The sequence below is a fragment of the Zosterops lateralis genome, assembly GCF_965231275.1.
Source record: "Zosterops lateralis genome assembly, chromosome: Z".
NCBI lineage: Eukaryota > Metazoa > Chordata > Aves > Passeriformes > Zosteropidae > Zosterops > Zosterops lateralis.
The window spans coordinates 7,570,114-7,593,627 of record NC_139800.1 but is presented as its reverse complement, the minus strand read 5'-3'; the positions used below and the strand labels follow the sequence as shown (position 1 = coordinate 7,593,627).

At 36.6% G+C, this 23,514-nt stretch overlaps 1 protein-coding gene across 1 annotated transcript in view; it reads right to left on the bottom strand.

Annotated features, from left to right (window-relative positions):
- Positions 1 to 4,748: 4,748 nt before the first annotated feature.
- The window catches only part of JMY (junction mediating and regulatory protein, p53 cofactor), a gene marked incomplete at its 5' end in the record, with an annotated part of 62,751 nt that continues 43,985 nt past the window's right edge, over positions 4,749 to 23,514 (bottom strand). The window contains 5 exons of the mRNA XM_083884513.1: positions 4,749 to 8,911; positions 12,521 to 12,831; positions 14,432 to 14,981; positions 16,195 to 16,290; positions 18,783 to 18,869. Coding sequence (XP_083740639.1) covers positions 12,524 to 12,831; positions 14,432 to 14,981; positions 16,195 to 16,290; positions 18,783 to 18,869 — 1,041 coding nt within the window. The 3' untranslated portion in view covers positions 4,749 to 8,911; positions 12,521 to 12,523. The remainder of the gene's footprint in view (positions 8,912 to 12,520; positions 12,832 to 14,431; positions 14,982 to 16,194; positions 16,291 to 18,782; positions 18,870 to 23,514) is intronic.

Here is a 23,514-nt window from a genome sequence, read left to right as displayed (position 1 = left end):
GTATTTAAATATAATACATGTTATTTTGTACACAAGCAAAGCTTGCCCTGGTAGGCAATGTGTGGCTCATGTTTTCCCTGAATACATAGCCCAAGTAGACAACTTCATTTTTGGCGATTTTGTTTGTTTGTTTTTAAAGAGCAACAAACCTGATCTCCTAAACAGAGATTACTTTAACCTTTGCAACCTTTGACTGAGGACAATTTCTGCATTCCTCTGATCTTTTCCCAAAATGGCTTAATGAGAATAGGCATCCTCCAAGTATCACTCAGGTTTTGTGACCCTGTCTGTTGGCCACATGCACTGATGGAATGGCCCATGAAGGACCAGACCTTGCAAAAGCCAACAGCCTGACTCACTGAGCACAGCTGGACTTAGAGCTGCGTTACAGAGCAAGGTATGGGTGTGCCAGGGGACACATAAAACACTGTTGCAAAGTAGGGAAAATAAATTCACTCCTACACTGGTGCTGGGCAGGAGAAGAACCTTGTTTCAACTTTGCTATTGAGATCAGCCTTTTCAGCAGCAGAAATCTTTAGGAAACCCTTACAGGAATGACAAAAATATATGTGTGCCATCAACAAAAGTATAGGATGTGTGATTTTTTTTTTTAATATAATGCCAATTCAAGACTTTTTTTTTTTAATATGTCATTAGAAACCAAGAGAAGTGTGCAGTGGTTTCTTTGTCAAATTGTTCGGATTGTTTTCACAGGACTATCCACTCCAACAGTAATTTTACTCACAGCAAGTGCATGTGGGGGGAAAATGGCCATCCTTTTATGGTGCTTCAAAAGAAGTTGATTCATAAATGTCTGTTATGGTGTTTAAATTGCTTTTAACATGCATGGCAGTCTGAGCATGCACTGACGATTTTGTATGCTAAGAACTCAGTTACACTCTCACTGATATTGAATGGGATTAAAATAAAGTACTGAGGAAGAAAAAGTATAGTTAATGTAAGTGCTTTGTATGAATTGCATGATTCTTCAATCTTCCTTATTCCTGTGACTTTTAAACAGTAATGTACAGAGGGAATGTACAGTAATGTACAGAGGGAATGTGATGCTAATTAGAAAAGTTGTTAAGATGAAAGAATGAAGTAAACAGTGACTTTTGCTTGAAAGACTGTGAATGTCCTTAGTCTTATGTAAGCAATGTGGGGTGAGACGTCTCAGAGAAGTCAAGAAGTCTGCTGCATTCCATGGTGAGGAAAGAGTGACAAGAAAGCAGTACAGATGATTGGCCTGTGGGACAAGTATCTCCAACAAACATCCCACCAACAGCACAAAACTACAGTAGGAATAAAGGGGTAAGACAGCAGATACAGTGTGAATGTGAATATAACTTTTGTTTTGGTTTAGATTCTGTTTTTCCCCCAAAGTTTTGGTTGATTAATGATGAGCAAAAGCAAACCCCAGCAACAACACAGGCACCAGCTTTAACAGCACAGGGAGTAATCTGTGCCTGTTTTTGTCCACCAGCCCTTCCTGTGGAGGCAACAGTTCAAGGGAGATGTGCTGTCTTTGAGCTGATGAAAATCTGGACAGTGAGCTTGACTGTGGTGAAGAGTTGCACCAAGTTTAGAGAAAGTAATAAGAGACTGAGACTCTTAGTGCAAAGGGGGAAAGGACAGAAAGGCTTCTCCATGGGATCGGTTCTGCAGGATGGAGAGTTGGACAGAGATTTGCAGCACTTCTGTGAGGAAGGTAGGTTACGTGGTGATGATGCTGTAGCTTCTTGGCAACACCTCTGAGATGGTTTTCTGCTGAAGGGCAGCTGTGTAAGCAAAGTGATGCCTGTAACGGTTCAATGGCTGACACGGTACATCTAAGGTTGAAGAAACCATTTTATCCATTTTTACAGACATTATAAAGTTCCTTTACAAATGGTAAAAATAGTGGCACAACTCTGTAAAAGTAGATTTAGACAGTGATCTTGATGTGAGCATAAAGCTCCAGCTGTGGTGGTGGCAGTGACATGCTGATGGCTTGCCCATCCCATGATTCAGAGATACTGTGGCAGTCCAGGATTCCTCTAAGCTCCCTCCTATGGCAGGAGGAATGAAGCCTATAAAATGGGCTTCTCTGTCCTATGATGGGAAGCAGCAGTATGAAAGGGAAACTGCTGAGAAAAGGAACAGTTCATAGGTTTTGGAAAACAACACCTGTCAAACACACCTTCCATTTTACTTCCTTCCCCTGTACCTACTGCCTCTGTTGAGCATTAAGTGGTGGAACAGAGACAAACCCTGCACTTATCAGTAGTTCCCCTATTTCAGAGGCACTGTGGCCCACTAAGTATTTATTTACAATGTACCTTTGATTTACATCTGACATGTAACAAACAGGAAAAAAATAAATGTATCTTTCATCTTCTGTGTTGAACAAACAAGAGGCCTTATCCTGCATGGCATACCACTGCCTTTCATCTACCTACAGATATATTCACTCATCTGCAATCCTGATGCATACACTAAATTCACTTCCACCCTGTATGGATACTGTAGAGAGTTATTAAAAAAACCATCTACTTATCTACTGAAGCCAATGCCAAGCAGAACCAGCTGATGGAGCACTGCAGAGCAAAACCTGTGCAGGCACACACACCGAGGTCACACATTGCCAGAGCTTTAGGAACAGACGTCAGACACAAATTTAACACTCTTCTCTCTTAATAGGCAACAATCAAAACTGATTATTTTGAAACACATTTCCTACTTGTTCTACATGTTCTGCCATAACCCAAAATTAAGAGTCATTATTACCTGGCATGAAAAAGAACACTAGGAAACCACAGCCAGACAGGCCTTGAATTTTTCAACGTAGATTTACACTGCAAATACAAAGTTGGTTTCATGTTGCTCTAAGAAATGTCCTTTTCCTTGTTTTCTCAGGATCTTAATGGCACTAAAAAGTTCCTGTTCCAGAAATACACTGGTCTTTTGTTTCCTCATGTTAAGGAACCAGCTAGAAACAGAACCTACCTGCACTGCACCAAAAACACAGAAGTAAAAGGGAAAAGAGATACAATATAAAGATACCTCTTTTCCAAGATTTATGTCTACATAAATAGAATGGAAAATGGCTAGAGGAATAAAAGGAAGAACTTACCCACAGACATCTAGGAACCCTAGTAAGTGTAACAAGGGTACTAAGCTCTTAACACTTCTGTATTTAAACTTTTACTTTTTCACAGAGTGTTTCTGTCGTTTGATCAAGAGATGGAAAGTGGGTGTGATTTATAATTATGCACAACTACCCCACATCATTTAGGAGCAAATTTCTTCTATAATACCTAACCTGTTCATCATTTACAAAGATATTATCTAAATACTAATACTCCATGCTGCAACGTAGCTTAGATGCAACCACTTACCACTGAACAATGACAGGGAATCTGAGAAGTTTTAAGAGTAACAATGGGAACTGAAATTAATTAGATCTGAAATAGTTTTTTGTGGGAACTAAACTGTATAAAATTTTTTAATGCTAGTACATAATCAAAGTTAAAACCAAGACAGTGATCAAATAAATATCCTTTAATAAAGAAAAGAGGAATAATTTTAAAGCACCAAAACTGTGAGTATGATGTTACATTGCATGTACAATAAGGTGAATGAATGCAGTACTTTGCGTACAGGTTTAAATTTCTGAATCATGATAATAAAACCCCATGAAATACACAGCAATAAACTTGCATTGCAGAAAAGCTGCACTAAAGAAAAAAGACCAAGAAGCAGACAATTAAAACTTTTTTTTAGTTTCTAGGTATTGCTAGAAATGTTTGTTTAGTTCTTAACCTTTTTTTTTTTAACATACTTGTGCTTAATACTTAATAACTTTGAGCATTTTCAGGCATAGTAAATTTGCAGAGTTGTTTACAATAAAATAAGCATTTAATATGTCCTTTTGAATATAATGGAATTAAAGAACTTTCTTAAAGCCAAGCACAATGTGCTAGTAGTGTCTGAGTCTAATGATAATATTGCACAAAGCTAGTGAATGGAAAATTTGTTTTCATTATTTCTTATTTATTCAACAGGCTTAACAAAGAAGTTAGTTTCATTCAGCTTCACTGGCTTCATTCACGTAAGACAACTTGTAGCCATCTGTATTTCTTCAGCTTTTGTTTTATGATGATGCATTTGTATACACTTAAAATGAAGTTCAAAACATACAGCAACAGCAACAACACGCTGGAAGATGTTAAGTGAATATCCCCAATACCCAACACCTATTTACCAATTCAAAAGTCAAAACTATGTTTATACTCTGAAAATCTAGCCAGTTTATGGCAAACTTATTCCTGGATAGGTGACAGTCTCTGGAATAAAGTCTCTGCAGAGTTTGGACTATATGCACCAAAACAGTCTTCATCCTTTCTACTTGTTTCTGATGGACAAACTACTGGTTAAGGAGCTTCAGATAACGCTCTACACATTAATATTAAAAACTCAGCAGAATAAAATTCATTGCTTGGTCATTTTCCATATTAGAGGTACAGAGCATTCACATTTGAGAATGGAAAGATGACCTTTTCTGTCTTATTCTGAAGCTCTGAGCCACAGAATATGTAAGACCTGAATCACAATAAAAATACATAAATGTCAGGCTGCAGATTCACCACAGCCAGAGCTGTGAGTTTTGGATTAACAGTCAAACTGAATGGGAAGTACAAAGACCCATATATGCAAACAGCCCCTCCCACAAATATACTGGCATGCCCGCCCGCCCTCCCTTGACCCTCCTAAAAATTCTAAGTATTTATGTATTAGGCAGCAATTAAATATAAATTCACTTTGTAGGAAAACTTAAATTACAGTATATTTATAGGTTAAAAACAGCCATTGTGTTGATAGCATTGATAGCAGTATGTTGATGTGCTTATTACACCAAAGAGCAATTTGCAGTCAAGTTTAGGATGACCTACTGTCTGTCAGCTCCAAGAGGACTGAAATCATGCAACATGCTCTCCCAGTAAGGTGCTTCTGTTACTCTTTTCTTTGCAAGAAGCTTTGCTTGTTCTTAACATTAATTCTGTAGTGCGAAACATCAACAACATATTGTCCATGCTTATGAAATCATTACCAGAAATACATCCAGGTAATTTAATTACATAAGCATTACAATGAAAATAAAATCTGATTACACGCATGAGCAAACTTGATTTACAAATTACACTCCTGAAATTCAGTGCAACAAATGGAATAAGGGTAACATTAACCAATAAAGTTTCTGCCTCCTCTTCTCAATAAGTTGCATCTTCGATAATGCATCTATCATTACTTTATTATTAAACAGTACAGAATATAGTGCTTATACTCAAAATGATTCTTTACAAATAATGTAGTGAAGTATGTTGAGTTCTATCCCCAATTCAGTCACAAAAGAACACAATATATAATCATACTAATTTATTTTACAAGTGTCTGGTGTAGAATGCAGACTGTCAGATTTAAAATAAAAAAAAAAACAGGCAAAACTTAAAAGTGATGTTCGAGAAAAATAAAAAAGCCTTCATCTACCCTAGACAGAAAACTAACATGAAAATACAGTAAAGTGAGTAAGACTATTGGTCATTTGTATAGGATCTGGAACCTCCATGAATGAGAACATGAAAATCTTGCTGATACAAATTCCATTTCTGAACAAGGCTATTGCTGTTTACCTTATATTTTGGTTATTTTAGTAGAAACTGAGTACTTAGTTTCTTGTTCCCACTCATAAAAGATTTTTCAGTCCTTACATAATAAGCATTTGTACAATAAACATTATGCATTCCAAATCTTTACTTCACTGTATCAGTTACACCACAGTAAAACTTTAAATTTGGAAAAAGAAAGAATTTTCTAAAAATTGAAAAGGCCCAAAAACCTGACAAACTACTTATGATAAATAACTAGCAACAGAACAACGCAGCCACAACAATAAAATGAAAAAATATCAATAGGCAGGTCTTTTTATGGAGGCTCCTTGCGCATGTTTACGTGTTTTTCCTTAGTGATGCTTGCCAAGACTTCTCACAGACCAACACAATTATTACAGCTTTTCTCAGCTGTGGTAGAACTGACCTCAATGCAGGACTGTCATAATTTCCCTAACTTTCTTTTAAATATACTAAACTTTCCCCATTTTCTGCGGTAGCCATCCCACTGGAAAATTCCACATGGCAGAGGATGGTACCATTTCTGCATTAGCCTGTGTACACTACATATGCACAATTTTTATATCAAAGTGAAAATCATGTGAAATTGTGACATCTAGTGACTCACAGAGATTAAATTCAGAATTTTTTTTTTTTTTGAGCAGGATGTGGAAAAAAAAACCCCGTTCATTTTCCACACAGAAGATGGCAGTTTTGAACTGATTTATACTGCTATGCTCAGCGTAACAACTACTTTTTGTGTGCCCATAATATACATGCTCATATGAGAACTCCATTTCTATTGAGACTAAGCTAATACAGAAATCTAAGATTTCAGCTAAATATGAAACAGATTAAGAAGACTAATTTCATCAATCATGCACACATTTTTCAAGGCAAAGATGACAGATCACATGGCATATGAAACATATCTGAAAACTGTAGTACAGTACAGCATGGAGCTATTTAGGTAACAACACAGTGGTAAACTGCAGACCAACGTGTTGTGCAAAGGAACCACTGCACAAATACTTTAAAATTACACTACTTTTCCTCGGCTTGGAATTTTGCTAGTGTTCTGTACGCATACTCCAAGGAATGAAACTGCAGGCTGGAAAATAGGAAAAAATGAACACAAGAAGTTGCTTGTTCACCACTGTTAATTTAGCACTAAGTTTCAGATGAAATGTGTAATGTGAATTACCATTCTACATCATAGTTCTGTTTTGTGCTACAGCCAAAAATTTATTTGATTACCTTGGTTTTAATGTGTGGTGTGACTGAAGGTACAAACAAATGTAGAACAAAACAGCTGATGGTATATGCAGTGTCGAATGATTATGATGAATCTTGAAACTGCTGCTGTTGCTGCATGAACACAGCATCAGACAGCTTGCAACCATACTATGTAACACAGAATTCAGAAAATATGTTTAAGAAAAAAGCATCATGTAGTTTTAGGCCTGTGGAAAGCCAGTATCAGGTGTTTCACACAGCTGAAAAATAGAGACCTGGCAACTAACACAGCAAAATCGATACAATTCTACAGTAACACTGCTCGCAGGTGCTTTGAAAAATCAATGTTCACTAACTTTATAAGTAAGGCAACATGGTTAAGAAAATCCTCTCAAGATGTTTGACAGAGCTTTAATTTTTGGACAGCCACAGCAAAACATCTTCAATAGACTGAAGGGTCCCAGAGCTGAGGTTCCTTTTGATTACACAGCCTATTGCTAAGGTAAGGTCTCCTGCTCCTCTCTCTGTAAGTAAACGGCAAGACGTGAAATCCCCTGTTATAAATGTTAACACAGTACGTGCTCCATTACACGACAGCAGCAATGAGTAACTCCACTTAAAAGAACCCAGATCCCCATATAGTAGTTTATCTGTCAAAAGAGGAACAGTGAATGGACCACACAACACAAAGGACAGGGACTGTGTATTTCTCAAACACAGTGTATGTTACGCTAGGAAAAACAAAATGCTAGTGAAAATTCAGCTTTCCTAGAAGTGTAATGGGTTGATTTTTTAATACCACATGAGGTTTTTAGGTGGTACAAGGCTACTTGTATCTCTGTATTGACATACCTCTTGGTATTGTGGTATCTTAAGGTAGCTGCCTGCAGCCATTAGTCATGAGGTTTAGGACTACTCCTAAGTATTCACTGCAGAGGAAGTTGTAACTCTCCTTTAAAAATAAAACAGTCAGAATCAAAAGAAACGTTTTTAAGCCACTAGGCTTTTGGGTATGAAATACAAACATTTTTGCAGCCACTAAAGGGAATGATGAAAACCAGCAAGAATAGCATGATTTTCACAACTGAATTATCAGTATGCTTAAGTGCTTTGATCTTTTTTAAAGAGGGCTGCTTAGACTAATCAAAAGCCATTTTAAACCAAAAGAGAAAAATATTTTTAAGTATGAAATTACAAAATATTGCTTCTTATAACAAATGATAAAAGTATAACTAACTTGGTTCAGCATAGCTAAATATTATTTTAAAAAAGCATGAAAATGTCTACTTTAAAAAGATGTCAGACTAAAAATGACCTTCTAAAAAGGTGCTGCAGTATGTCTTGCTAAATGTATCATGATGGAAACAAACACATTCTTGAATATGTACTGAATTCAACTCTTAATTCTCATTGTGCTGTGGTCACTTGTTGCTTTTCATACTGACATGCTTCTTCAAGCTAAGAAGAAAAAAAGTCTTAGTTGCATGTTACTGAATTTCAGCTACTGTAGTGCAACTAGGAATTCTCCTTCTGGAGTATCAGACTTCTACACAGCAAGCTTCTCTGCAGGGAGCCATTTAGTTGAATTTTCAAGCACATGAGATATTCAGTGCAGTGAAGGGGCCATTTTATAGCTGGTTTGGAACCCCAAAGTTACTCTAACAGCAAGTAGTCTCCCAACTCAAAATGCCCCCCTCACTTAACTGGCCATACATTACTAACACAAATATAAAAAGTGCTTAAGAATTGGGCATTCTTGATAGTATAAAATGCACATCTAAACAACTTAGCTTTCTGCCCAAACCAGAATTTGTTTGAACAAATAAGGAAAAAAGTGACCTGAAATTAAACGTTTCAGGTAATTTTTTTCCATGTACTGAATTATTTGCCAAAGAAAGACTATTTCTTTGCCAAAGAAAGCCTCCTGTGGAATTGATGGTCATAACTGCTGGCTCTGAATTCTCAGAAATGCAGAAGAAAAGTAATCTTCAACTGGGGTTTCTTTTCGCACGTTGGTGGCTGTCAAGCACCTGTTTGGGAAGAAAAAAAAGGAACATCTGAAAAGCTAAATGGCTGTACAAATATTCTCTGATCAACACATTAGGCAATTCTGACATGCAACATACGGAGCAGTGCGTACTGAGCAAAGATTCTCTTTGCTCCCAGGGTAATGACACAGTGACCCTGGAGCACAGAACACACATATGACCAGATCTCTTTTTTTTTTTTTTTTTTTTTTTTTTTTTTTTTTTTGCCTTCTGGTATTACTGGCAGTTAACACAGATTAGAGGCCTAAAATACTGGATTAGGAGACTACAGAGAACAAAAGCTCTCTTGTCATCTCTTATTTGTCCACCACTGACAGGAATTCAAGTTCTGCATTACTTATAGTACTCTTAGTGTACTATGGTGATTTATGTGCATTATTATGTAGCCATACAGAGATATCCTCAGGATACTGTTGATAACCAGTACTCTCTTGGATTTTTCATATAGAAGCCATTGCATATTTATACTACTTGCTCAGCTACTTCAATATATGCCTCAGAATCTTTTTATATGGTTCAGACTGTCTGTCTGGAAAGAACTGCTCTTAAAAAGGTTAATCATAACTTTACATAGAAGTGAACTCGCAGAGCAGGCAATACAAGAGATGACTAGACCTCCTGCAAGAATTAGTTACTATTAGTTTTGTCTTCAAACTTCAATAATTAATGAAACCACTTCACTGAGCATTGCTAACACTCCCTTCACACATATCAAGGAACTTTCTGGCACTTAATAAATATACATCACTGTATCAGATTTAGCATTCATTCTGTAAGGCAAATAACTGCATTACATTTAGCCTATATGGATGTATGTAAAATTAAGCATAATTCATATAAAATGTGTGCCAACACACTTTCATAAACATGTTTTCAACCTGAAATCTCTATGCTACTGTTTTTGGCATGTGTAGAGCTTACAAGTTAAAAGCTAGTAGGTCAATCTTAAAGCATGATATCAAGTGGATAACCTTACAGTAAAAAAACACTATCCTGCTATTCCTACAACAGATTTTCGTTATTTCACTCCTGTATGATGAATGCTAGTAAACCAGTCTGTATCTTCAAGCAACTATGCTCATCTACGTGGAAAGTATTTATTCAGTTGAGCTTTTCAAGGGCTTTGTCTCAATCTCTGTTCTCCCAAATTATTTCATGTGCTTGGATGGCAAGGGCCTTGGTTTGTTTTTTCTGAGCTGTTAGTACAGTTATTTCTGAGCTATTTTCTGAGCTATTCTGTACGACGATTTTCAATCTAAACTATTATGTGCTAAATAACTTCACCTAATGAAAACAGGGTTGTTTCCATAATAAAATATGATACTGGTAAGAGAAAGCAGTGTTAAGAACAAGGAGCACATATTCCTGACACTGAATCCTGCTTTTAGGTCCAAGTTATTTCACAGGACTTCAGCAGGATATAGTCTGGTAAAAAGGAGAAAACAACCAGGGACTGTGTGGCAGTGATTTTCAGCCTGCATTCAGAACTCCTTTTATGGGCCTGCAAATAGCAGAGGAAAACATTTATTTATATTGTGTGGCAATGACCACAGAAGATTTCTGAGATGCATTTCCAATGTAAAATGCTTAGGAGGTCAACTCATTTGATTAAAAAAAAAAACCAATTAAAGTCAGTCTTGGAAAACTTCTTTGTATCTTGCTAAAAAAAAAGGCAAACAAAATCCTAAACAGTCAAATAAATTTACTAAAATCAAAGTCAAATCACAAAGTTTAAATTTGATCTGTTATCTAGGAAATTAGAATAATTGCACTAAGGAAGCCAAGTTAGTTCCAAGAGATGTCTTTTCTTATAGCTGTCACTTAATTTCTTAAGAGCTGTGGTAGTGGGAGTTTTCAGTATGCAAGGATAGAAAGACGTTACGTGAAAGCAAAATTATCTTCACTTGGCATTAAGCACATCTCCACTCCTGGAGTTTCAACTCCAAAATTCAGTACATTTGATATGGAAGAGAAGGAGCAAACCATAATAAAGCTGTGTGAAATCATTAGGGTGGCCAACAGCTAGTTCTTCATGAAGAATTGAAGGCAGCATTTATTTTCCCTTTCAAAAATTTAAAATATTATAATTTGAAAATACCATGCCAATGCAACAGATTGACACAGTATTTCATAATCACAAGAACAGCCAGCAGATGATGTGCTAAGTCAGAATCAGTTTTTAAACAGCTGTAGCACTTTACCAACAGTCATTCTCCAGCTATGGTAACAGCTACCCAGGGTAGAAATGCTGGATTGTGAACATTCAAAAAGGTTATCTTCTTTCTACTGCTAACTGTGTTGCAAGGATTACAAATATTTGTCTTCCATTCTGTTGAAACAGCCTTTCTAAACATATTTTTGATTTCTTTACAGATTGTCATACCTCTGGTTTCTCAAATTTTAGGTTTAGTGGAACCTTCATTGATACACAAGTTCATTCACGTGTCAGTAACAGAAGAGAGCCACCACAGAGAAGTGCTCCATGCTGCTGCAGTCACAAATATCTTTGTGCTACTGATGTGTGGGAACTGACAGTGGTCAGAACATGGATTCTCAGGCTCCAGGCAGTGCCTTGAAGCCTGTGGGAAAGCCAAGTACAGAACTCTCTCAGCCTGGGAAATCATAAGGAGGAACCCAAAACAACCTTGTAGATCTCCTCCTCCTGACACCTGGTGTTTTTCCAGCTTGTTTACTGGTAGAGATGTTTACAAAAAGGTGGTGCTCTAAAGGGCCAATCCTATTCATTCTACAGGAACACTGTATAAAAAGAATCTATCTTTCAATAAACTCTGCTATAAGCCCTCTGAAGAAATCAGAGTTCCATGTATCGTTACTCAGCTCTCCTGAATCGTAATGAGACTGATGCAGCAATGGTTTTGAAAACTGATCTCCTGCCAATTTTTGGTTTGCTCTGAAATCATTAGTTTCATCTGCTGAAATCTGATATCTGTACTTTCAGGGACAGTAGCTTAGTACTAATGCAAGCTCATGGAATTCATACGACTAGTAGAAGTATAAATCGTATTTGTATATCTACTGTTTAGAGCCTGGAAATTCAATTAAGTCAGAGATTCCAGAGACTGAAACCAAGCCATCAAGAAGTCAGCCACTTAGGGTAAACCATGAGATTTCAATCTGCTCAGCATTCAAACCTAACTGACCTTCACTTAGAAGTTACTCAGTCTGAAATTATACGACATGCCCAATTTTTGCAAGGCTAGGAATAATTAGGAAGTAAGTATAAGGTGCATCCAAGAGTGATTGTCTTGCTTTTTAAACTTTTTTGGTAAACTAGGATCTGTCCCTTCAAACTTAAGAAATAAAATAGAGCTTTTTTGAGGGGAGGTCCTGTGAATAATTAACAGAAGAACTGGAACAGTAAAAGGCTAACATACTGTCTAAAAAAGGTTTTCCTTATTATAAACCTTAAATTCTTTGAAAAGTCATATCTGCATGTTTTACCACGCTGGATGTCAGACAGTTTAGTCACATTCCTACCAAGTCTCCTAGAATGCACAACCTGAGGCTTAGCTGCTACTGTTAGAAAAAAAACTGTTGCAGAAATATTTTCTTTAAATGTGGCTTAATTACAGGTTAGTTTTCCCAGTCTGTGCAAGGCAAGCTCTCCTCTTCATCCTCTGATTCAGGTGATGCTTCCTTAATCCTTCGCAACGCTTCATGGATGCTCCTTGTCAGAGGGTCAGTATCAGGCAGAATTGTAAAGGATTCTCTCAAAACATCCTTCTGTACTTTCTTCAGTTTCACCCCTTTCCTGATCTGCGCCAAGATGTTATTGCTGTCATCTTCATCAGGAAAAGGAGGGAGACTTCTCTGCTCAACTTTTCTCAAGTGAAAGCTGCCACGTTTCAGGGAAGCCAGCACTTCATCCATCGGGGAACTCACTGCAGGAAATCAAAACACCTTCAGCATTATTTTCACTAAATTTCATCAGTCTTAGTTTTTATTTCCTACAGACCAGAAAGTACCTGCATACTATTACTGTGATAGTCCCATACTATAACTATAATGGTAGCTCCAATACTGTTTTAGTCCCTAAATAATCTTCCTTAATGCCAAGTAAAAACTGGTTTATACAGACAATTGTAATTTTTGCAACTATTGAACTTCCTATCAAGAAGTAAAACTTCCTGAAAAATATGGCTTTTCTGTTTGCAGTCAGGAAAATCAAACAAACTGCAAGGAATTCAATGTAATGAAGGCGGTTACTGCATCATCTTTTTTTACTTTAGAGCTCAGGTAATGAGTACATGTCTTAGGTACTGGACTGTGCAATCCATTCTTACCACTTGCATTTTTAGGCTAAATTTACCTACTACATGACTGTTTCTACAAGCCAGCGAGGGAAGTAGCAATATAGTCAATTGCAAGAGCATGCATTTTCCTGCTTCTCTGGGTTCATGTATTTGTTAGCATCTAGTCCCATCACAGTTATAAAAATTGTCTTCCTTGATAATTAATAAAAACAAAGAAGTCAGATATATTTTTTATGGTAAATCCTTCCTTTATCACTAATCTTGAAACTAGTTTTCCACAAAAATAAAAATCAGGCTTTGGTTCTTTGAAGAGCCACAAGTGGACAAGATCTTCATCCCAGAGAATGCATTATAATAAAATAAAATAAAGTTTAAACACCTTGTATACAATAGCACATAATTTGTGCAGTACTTCTCAATTAATACGCATCTATCTCCAGTTCTTTTTTGTACATTGTACAATGTGCTTTGTAAAACCTGTTTTGCATTTAGGAATAGGCTTTGTCCATCCCACTAAAGGCCTAGACAGAAAAAACCCAATCAAAAGAGATATAAAAAAATACAAGATTGCACATTTGAAAGTGGAAGGAAGGACTGTAAAGCCTCTGTCTGTCATACACAGACAAATTTCTGAAGCCACTCAGAAACTTGGAACATCTCAGGGGATATGAAGCAGTAGGCAGAGTGCTACTGCAGACATTAATGATATTCTTAAGAGGGATGATTGATTTGAATTTGTATTTCTCATACTATGATGTATATAAAATGCACACACAATAGGTGCTTTATACAAAATTGCAAGATAAAATGCAAGTCACTAAAATATACAATAGGACTACATAAAAATTACTGTTACTCTGTTTTGAAATAGAACACTGCATTCTCAGGTGAAACACAGAATATCTGCAGGGCTGGCAGTAAGTAGACATGTAAATATTCTTTTCAACAACACTTAGGTTTCTATCTAGTCTAGCATGGTACAGTGTAGACTCAATTTCACAAGTATTTTCCCAATGAACAAGTATGCCACCCTGTCATAAAAGCCCTGCTGTTTGAGTTGCCAGAATCGCTCAGCTACAAAGGATTTAACAACTTCCCCATTAATAATAAATTAATCACAGCACACACTTTCCTATACAGCAATCCAAAAGACGAACTGACGTGCATTACAATTTTTAAATTAATAACAATAAATTTAAAATTAAATATGCAGAAATTAAAACAGTACCTCTCCTCCTCTGTAAACCCTCTAGATCACCGGTCTTCTTAAGCTTCTTCTTGGCACTGACTAGCTGACTGCTATCGAATAGATGTGCTGGTGGGACACCAGAAGAGTGCTGGACCCCCTTCTCCACACTCTGACGTTTAACAACATCACTTTTCTCTGAGGATTTGGTGGCATCTTCCTTGGAGGGCAAAGGTGGAGGCGGAGGTGGAGGTGGTGGAGGCAGAGGGGGCGGGAGCTGTTCTCCAGTAGCAGTCTCTGGTTGCAGCTGGTCACTGGTGAGTGGGGACGTGCTAACACTGGGCAGTTCAGAGGTAACACCGTTAGGAGGCAAGGAGACTTCTTGAAGCTGTTTTAGGCTTGTGGATTCCCCCACTTGCAAAGGCTGAACTGCTTTTTCCAATTCCACCTCTTCACTCTTCTCTTGGACTGGTATGGTGGCTGGCAAAGACTGAGGCTGCTCTGCACTGGGCACTGAGCTGGCTGCACATTTTCTCTTTGCGTGGGCCAGCCTCAGTCTGGTTGATTTCAGTATTACTTGCCCAGGATACCGCTAAAGTGAATAAGGCATTGACAGTTATGTAAGCATGTGCAATGGAGTATTTTAGATTTTATGTACCCGTCATTCCTGACAAACGATTTTCCTTTCGCTCTGTATGTAAAACCAAAGCAAATATATCTCCAGCTTTATGCCAAAAGTTATTCATATTCTTAGGTTTTTATTCTTATTTAAACCACTATTTACGTATGATTAGTATGGTTGGTGAAATACATGGGTTAGAATTAGGATTTTACTAACAATCAGACTGCACATTCAAAACTGGGTTTTATTCTGGAAATTAAAATTCAAAATTCCTACCTGCTTTCCTCTTCTAAATCTGGTCACTGGCTCCCTCTAAAAGTGCAGACTACTCTGGCCTTATATGTGAATCCTACTGTTTTAAAAGCTGTATCTTAGAGAATATCAAAGATTTTCAGACTTAATTTACTTCTTAAATTTGCTGTTTCTTATCATTCTTTCAATATTAGTTTCATCCATAGCCTTTTAAAAACAAAAAATTAAGCTGCTTCTGAAATAATACCATTTGCACAATTGTGATAGGTCTGAAGTAATAAGACGTAACAATACTAGTATGTTAATAGAAAAAGCTCATGAACAGTTGCTGGTTCAAATAAGTAAATTTGCTTCAATTTACAGAAGTTACAGAATTCAAGAGGCTTGCAAGCTATAATGACATGAAGAGTGTACTGCTGAGGAAGGCAACTTTCCAGCAAAGAAGCTTCTTATACCTTTTTTTTTTTTAATGTATTCAACAAAAAGTTTTCAAAAATTAACAGTCTGTTTTCTTTTACTTTCAGCCCTTTCCCTATTCTTTCCCCTTCATTCCACCTTCTATGCATTTTTGGATGCTGCCACTGCAATAAGAAGGGGCAGGTATTCTAGCAAGTAGCAGGAGGGGGCCATGTCAGATGACAATGCTCTTTGTGGAAGTACTGTTTAGATTATACTTCTCAGGAACATTTGCCAAGTGTCTGGTCACAAGATATAGATGTAAGAGGAAATAGAAACTTAAGGCACTGGGAATGCAACAGCTAGAGGAATCTGTTACCACCAATGCCATATTTTGTTGTGAATTATCCAAAGGCCAGTTAATGATACAATGAAAGAGAATTGCTAATAGCACAGTGAATGCTATTTACTGGAATGAGTAAGAATTTCCTTGGCAAAGGAAACTGCCAGACAAGAATGACTGTTCTTCTGTTACCTGCTTAAATGTACGGAGTCTGTCCAGGGTTTTCTGTCGCTCCTGACTAACCCAGGAACTCTTTCTTTCCTCTTCGTCTTGCAACTGATCTCGTTTCTGAGAAAATATATGGAAAACATGTAAATATTACATCCAGTGCTCTATTTGGCTTCACTAGAAAAAATTCTTCTCCTAAATATGAAGAGTTACTTAAAAAGATACTTCTCAAATAAACGTAATTTCAAAATTTGACCTTTGGCTTCCCCTTTAAAAAATAGTATACATTTCCCTATTAAAAAATAGCATATATTTTGTGGTTTGTTTTCTCAAAGAAATGCAAAGCTCAGGAAAAAAAATTTCAATCTCAAACAGGAACACTTGGAAAAACTTATCACTTCAAGAGATGAGAGATAACAAGTGACAGAATACTATACTTAGAGAAGCCCCCTTGAATTAAAATTGCATAAATTAGCCAGAGAGCAAAGCAGTATCCATTTTCCCCTAACTCCAAGAACAAAATGATAGTCCAAACTGCAAGGCTGCCCATTTAAACAAGTCATATTAGTATCTTCAAAGTACAAGAATTCACAGAACTCAGCACCACAAAGTTTTGAACCCAACAGTGAGCAAATTAAGTAAATGTTTTCACACTTATATTTACAACAGTAAATCCAGGTTTGTATTTACTCTAGCTTTTGTTGTTTAATCCAGCTTGATTTTATGTAACCACTTTAAGTAAAGGTGTGAAGCTCTTCCTTGCACCTAGCACACTTTGGGGTTTTTTGTACAGCAATTTTATCTTATGGAAAACACACCTTTGAATACATCTACTTTACCTAATAATTTTTTCTTACAGAACTTCAGCAGACTTACTACATCATTGAAACAAACACTAACTCCTCAAATTTACTGGAAATGGAAGCTAATTACCAGAAGGTGAAATTCACTGCATGCAAGTGCAGAAGGTATCAGGAAAAGTGATGTAACAGCTGACCACAAAGCAAAAGCCCTGAGCAGAAACAGCAGCTTTAATTCTTAGGATGACTCACAGCATTTAATATTACTTTTGAAAGGGTATCTTCATAATCAAAAATTCTGATCACTTTTGTGAACCTTTTACTCTTATTCAGTCACCACAAAAGCAGAGTCTGCCTGCCATTTTCATAAGTCAGCTAGTGGCCTGCTGTCCCTCATAAAAAGCCAACTGCTGTGATTCGGAAGGAAAAAAGGAAGTACGGATGTGTTAGGGAGAGACAGATGAGAACATGTCTAAAAAATAGTAAGGACAGAAAGCAGAAAAAGGTGAAGAGGAGGAGAAGCATGTGGTCAAAGAAAATAAGAACAATGGGCAAAGAAGTTAGAACAGAGGCATAAAGAAAGGAAGAAAAGTAGTTCTATCATTGTGCCTGAATGTTACAGATGCATTCTGATCAAGCTTTTTCTGAAGCAGTCTCAAATTCAAGAGTTTCTTTTTGTTTTGGGAGACTTGTTTATTTGGTTTTGTTTCACTTTTAAGTAAAATAGTAAAACTGCAATTTTTATTTGGACTCACCTTCAAATTTTGACTCACCTTTTCAAAAGTTTTCTAGCAGTTATATTTTCAAAATTCTTAATGAAAACCAGTAATTTAAAACATATTTTACCATAATGCTAGAATTTTTCAGTCCCATTTTTACCCCACACAAACACAAAAAGTTAGCATAAAATTCTTTATATCTGCAGTATTTGAGAGACAAGGAAGTCCTTTGGCTTTTTCAAGTCCTATTTGTAATGCTGATAAATGGGCTACACAGTAACTTCTTCTGCCTTATTACAAGAACTGATGAAAAAAAATATTTTTTTAAAATTCCTGAAAGAATATTCCAATACATACTGCCTTTGACAAGTAGCCTTTCCATAAAATAAATTATGCAGCTGACTTCCTGGACAAATATATCAATGTTAAAAATGTATAAGGATGAAATAGAATCACTTTCACTAATCTAATTGAAGCCTGAATTAAAGAGACTTGGATTTCAATCCATCTTTGTCAGTGATCTTTATCAAATATTGATACTATATCAGCTCCCAAGACCTAGTCCTAAATTTGAATATTCTTATGATAAGTCTACTAGGTACAGCAAAAGAGACCAGCTGATCTATTCTCTGCAATGAGACTATGAAAAAAATCATGGAGCATCCATCTGGAACTACAAGTTCATATAACATAATTCCAGTAATTGCTTTAGTAAAAAGAAGAAAAATAGCAACCAAGCTTATTAAGTTTCAAGAATAAATATGTGTATTTCTTTACTCCTATCAGCATACCAGACGTGGTACTCAGAGATGTTCAGAATTATCTATGTGCCTGTGATGATAAACATAACAAATCACTCAGCCTGTCCATCCAGCATAAAGAACTGTTCAACTTGCTTGGTGCCCTCGTCTTCCTAACACAACTCCATACCCCTCCTTACCAGCATAATATGACACAGAAATCCATGGTGCAAAGGTCAGGGATACACACCATCTTTTGAAAGAGCTATCACTCTGAATGCTCCCCTAATTAATGTATAATGAGGAATGCAAGCTATTAATGACAGGCTAAGCTCAACAGCACAAAAACTTACCAGCTGAACAGTATGGTGTATTTTGTACTCCTCCTCGCCCTGGCGACGCTGTTGGACCTTCTCGTTATGCTTTGCAATACAGATCTCCTGCAAGGACATAAAATATAAACTATAAAGCATGTAATTTAAATACAGATTTACATAATGCCATATTTAGCAAATGCAGAGCCTGTTTCGGACAAGCTCATTTAACTTACAACAAACTCTAACTGAAAAAAAAAAAAAAACAAACAAGGCAGACAACCCCAAATTTATCACTTTTAACTATCAAAAGAACAGATCCAAGTGACAGCTGCTTGGAAAGTTTTTTCTACAGTACCAGTACAAGAGTGGCAAAAAACATCAATCTGTCAACACTTCATAAAGCCCTTGTTTAACCCCATGTATTTACACACATGGAAAATAACTAACTCTTGAATGTACCACATATTTCTGTTTAGGCAAATAGACAGCTTCTCATTTACAGGTGTCAGTTCATCTGTTCCATGTATTATCAGCACAGACAGGAATAAAGTTGTTACAATTCATAATATTCATTTATTACACTGAGTTCACATCTTTAATATCTGGTTTAAAACAAGAATTTGTTACATTGTCTGCAAATAAGAATAGGTTAAAAACAAACAAACAAACAACTAGGCCATGTTACAACAGCTGACAAGACAGTGACAGTCAAACTTCAGGTAGATAGACAACTTCATTGGATTGTACTGAGGGTCAGGAAATTGGATAGTATAAGTAATGGAATTAGACCTGGTACAAGCACCATGCAGAACTAGAACAAAGTCAGATATACAGTCATAAAAAAATCTCAAAGTTGTGCAAGAAGGTGCAATATTAGCAGTTTGAGGTGTGACTCCAGATAGAGCATGGAGCTGATGGGGTTCCCAAGTATCATTCACTATGACTTCCTGGGTAGATCCAAAAAAAAGCTTTGTCATTGAAAGCATTGCTTGAGGGAGCTGATAGGGTAAAGCACAAAAATGAGGCAGGAAGGGATTAAGGGAAACCTCGCTATTTTGGATGCTTAAAAATGCAGAAAACGCTGTTCTTTTGCAAGTTATCTACGGTCAAACTTTGATCAAATAAAGAAGTAACCAGTGTTCCTGTATAGGACTAAAACCATCAAGGTTGCTGCTGTGTACAGGTAACTGACAAAAGCAAAGATTTCTGTGCAAATAACTGTCCCACCCTCATCAGAGGTATATCACAGAATGCCTTAGGTGGGAAGAGATCTTAAAGCCCATCTAGTGCCTACCTCCCTGCCACAGAGAGGGAACTTCCCATTAAACCAGGCTCTTCTGAGTCCCATTCAACCTGGCCTTGAAGATTTCCAGGGACACCTTCTCAGGGCAACCTGTGTCACCAGCTCACCACCCCCAGAGTAAAGAAACTTCTTTCTAACAGCTATTTAAATCTCTCCTGGTTTAAAATGGTTCCCCTTTGTCCATGTAAAATATCTGTCCATGTCAAAAGGCACTTTTCCTCTTTTTTTTATAAGCTCCCTTTATGTCCTCAAAGGCTGTACTGAGGTCACTCCAGAGCCTTCTCCAGGATGGACAACCCCAACCTGCTGTCATAGGAGAGGTGCTCCAACCCTTTGATCTTCTTCACAGATCTACTCTGGACTTGCTCTAACAGGTCCACACACACAAACAGCCAAACACTGCTGGGTTTTGTGTTTCTTTCTGGAGGCTGTTTTTCCCCTGGTGAAAAGAGTTAATCCTGGAACAGTCAATCAATTTAATTTATAGCTGAAAAATATGAAACACTTCATCTCCGTGTTTCAAAGATTAAGCAAGCTACATAATACTAATAGAGAACAACTTTCTGTAATATTCCTAAGTAGTTTATAGTTTATTCTCTATTAAGATTTTAAGTATTATAAAACAATGAGAAAATATAAGTTAAGCATGGTTTGGGTTTTTGACATGTCTCTCATCTCTCAAGAACTCAGAGAACACAATTTTATATAATGTTTTCTTGTAACTTTAGTATTTAAACCTTTCTGATTAAATGCAATAAAAGACATTTTAAGCATGCAAAGAGGACAAACCTGACCAAAATGTATTTGGTGCTTTGTATTAATAAACAACCTACTTCAAAGTAATTAGGTTTCTTTGGCATGAAATAATAAAAAACTACTAGTAGGGGCTGAAACCATGTTGCAGGACAGGATTGGAAATCTGAATCATCTTAACTAATTACAGAAATGGTCTAAGAAAAAGAGAAAGGTTGCAATTTCCGAGGGACAAATGCAGGGTTCTACCTGTAGACAAGATTAAGTGTACTTGTTGACAAGATTAACTGACTTCAAACAATGGAAGAAATAAAAACACCCAGATGGCACCATTAAGAAAACTATCCGGATGATTACAGCAGATGACAAGTTCAATATATACCAATGAACTCTGGCAAAAAGAAAACCCAAAACAACAAAACCAAACAAAATAATTGGGTGTATGAGCAGGAATACACAGCCTATTGCACATGCAAGGTAGTCCTTACTTCTAAAGACTGGGAAACAGGTACATTATCATAGAATTATCAGGCTGGGAAGAGACCTTTAAGATCATTCAGTCCAAATGTTCACCTGGCACTGCCATTGTAACCACTAAACCATCACCCAGCACCAGGTCCAGACACCTCTCAAACAACTCCAGGGATGATTTTACCACCTCCCTGTGAAATTACATCCAATGAGAGCCACACCCTAAGAAATATATTGATCAACTGTATGGAACTGGGAAAGCAACATGAAGTAATGCCCTTTCTTCTATTAATCAACTGACTAATTTCACAATATCAAATTGTACTTCTGTTAAAGAGACAAAAAGGAAGAGCTGAGGAACCATTTCAACCTTTGTTACTGGATAAACTACAATGTTTAAGAACATGTAATATACATAGAAGGGATCTGCATTAATATTTTATCTAACTAGTTCCAGTGAGTCTTGCTTTCAGCTTAAAAAAACGACCCAATTAAAAGGTTAGCTTTCCATGTGCAAAAACCGTATTTTACTATAAGCATTCAGTGGAGTTATGTTCTTATGCTGCTGTTGTTGTAATAGTAATAATAACAGAATACCAATAATCCTATGCCAGCTGTCACTGCACCTAGGTAACATGGATTTTGGCATGGGCTTTAAAATGTGGGCCTGCAAAATTCTAAAGGTGTCCTATTAAATGAACACAAAAGCATGTGAGGAAGTTTCCTAGATGAAAGCACATGTTATAAACATACCCCAAACAGCTGCACCAACCAGTTGCTTTTTAGTGCTTGGGATAAGGAATACCCTTCCCAGGAGCAAAATTATTTCATCATAACTCTGTTTTTCAAAGATACTTTTTTGAGATACCTTCTATGCCATTTTTTTTAACCTTGGCTCTTTGCTATGAATCTAGCTTCCTAATAAATCAGCTGCTTGTTCCATATGATAATCTAATTAATGCTAATGTGTAGCCAGCAGGGGGTAGACTGGCATAACAATAGCAATTTCCTGCATGAAAAATCTATAGCTAGCTCTCTGGAAGTAAGGAAAAACAAAAGGTGAAACTAGTATTGAAATTATATTTTTTAATAACTCACTGTCATCAACACAAAGGATCATCAAGAAATGATTGTTTAACAACTGCAAATAGATTTGTATTAAAAAAAAAGAGAATAAAGAGTTTACTACTCATGGTAGTACAGTGACAAAATATCAAACTCTGTGAAAACATGAATTTTTAAAATGCCAGTTCAGTTATTCTAGAACCACGACTGAATTATGTTTCTAATACACCTTTAACAAAAGTTTCTAAATAAAAGCTTGGTACAATTATTTTACAATATCACTGAAAAACTCATGCATCATCTACAAAATTAGGGAAGGAATTTCTGAAAAACAAAATAGATACTATAGTCACTGAAGCATTTAAATTACAAATCATCTTACTCTAAAAGGAGTAATTTATTTCCTTTCACTGTGTTATCTCCTGAATAGAAAAGATTTTCAAATATCTGGATGATGAAATTACCTTCTTCCAAAAAACAAAACTGATGATAGAGAAAAACTTCCTAGTGTTTCCTTAATCCTGATATCTGCTGCTAGAAAGGAAATGCTACCCTCAGGGCATCTTCAGTTGCCAAAATCTTGGTAATGAGAAAGGACTGTAATTTCTAAACATATCACAAGACTGTCCTATACACCACTTAATGCATAGCTTGCCTGTTGTTCTCAACTACAGAACTGACAAGTTAAAAAAAATAAAATAAATAAAACCACAACAAAAAAAGAAGGAACAAACCCTACCGATCCACTCCAAAACAGAACACCTGTTTAAAAGTCTGTTTTAAGATGCTTTGCTGAAACACGCCAAGTCAGGAACACAATCTGAAAAGCATTAAGTACACTCTCATCTCAGTTCAACAACAAATGTTTCTTAATTGAGACAGACACAGAAATTTACCACACAGTATGTACTTTCCATATTCACCCTCAAAAAGTCACTGTTCCTCACATAGCATTCAGTCATCACTGCCCTCATTCTCACCATCTACAGTCTGCTTTTGTATCCCATCTGCATCTTAGTTCTGCATATTTGATTTAACCTGCAAACCCTTCAGAGCAAGAATCCTTTCTTTCTCCCACAAATACCCACACCAGGCACCTTAAAACAGTGTAAAATAATTAACAATACTTTGTACTATCACTGGAAAAGTCATTGAAAATTACAAAGCTTGCTTAAA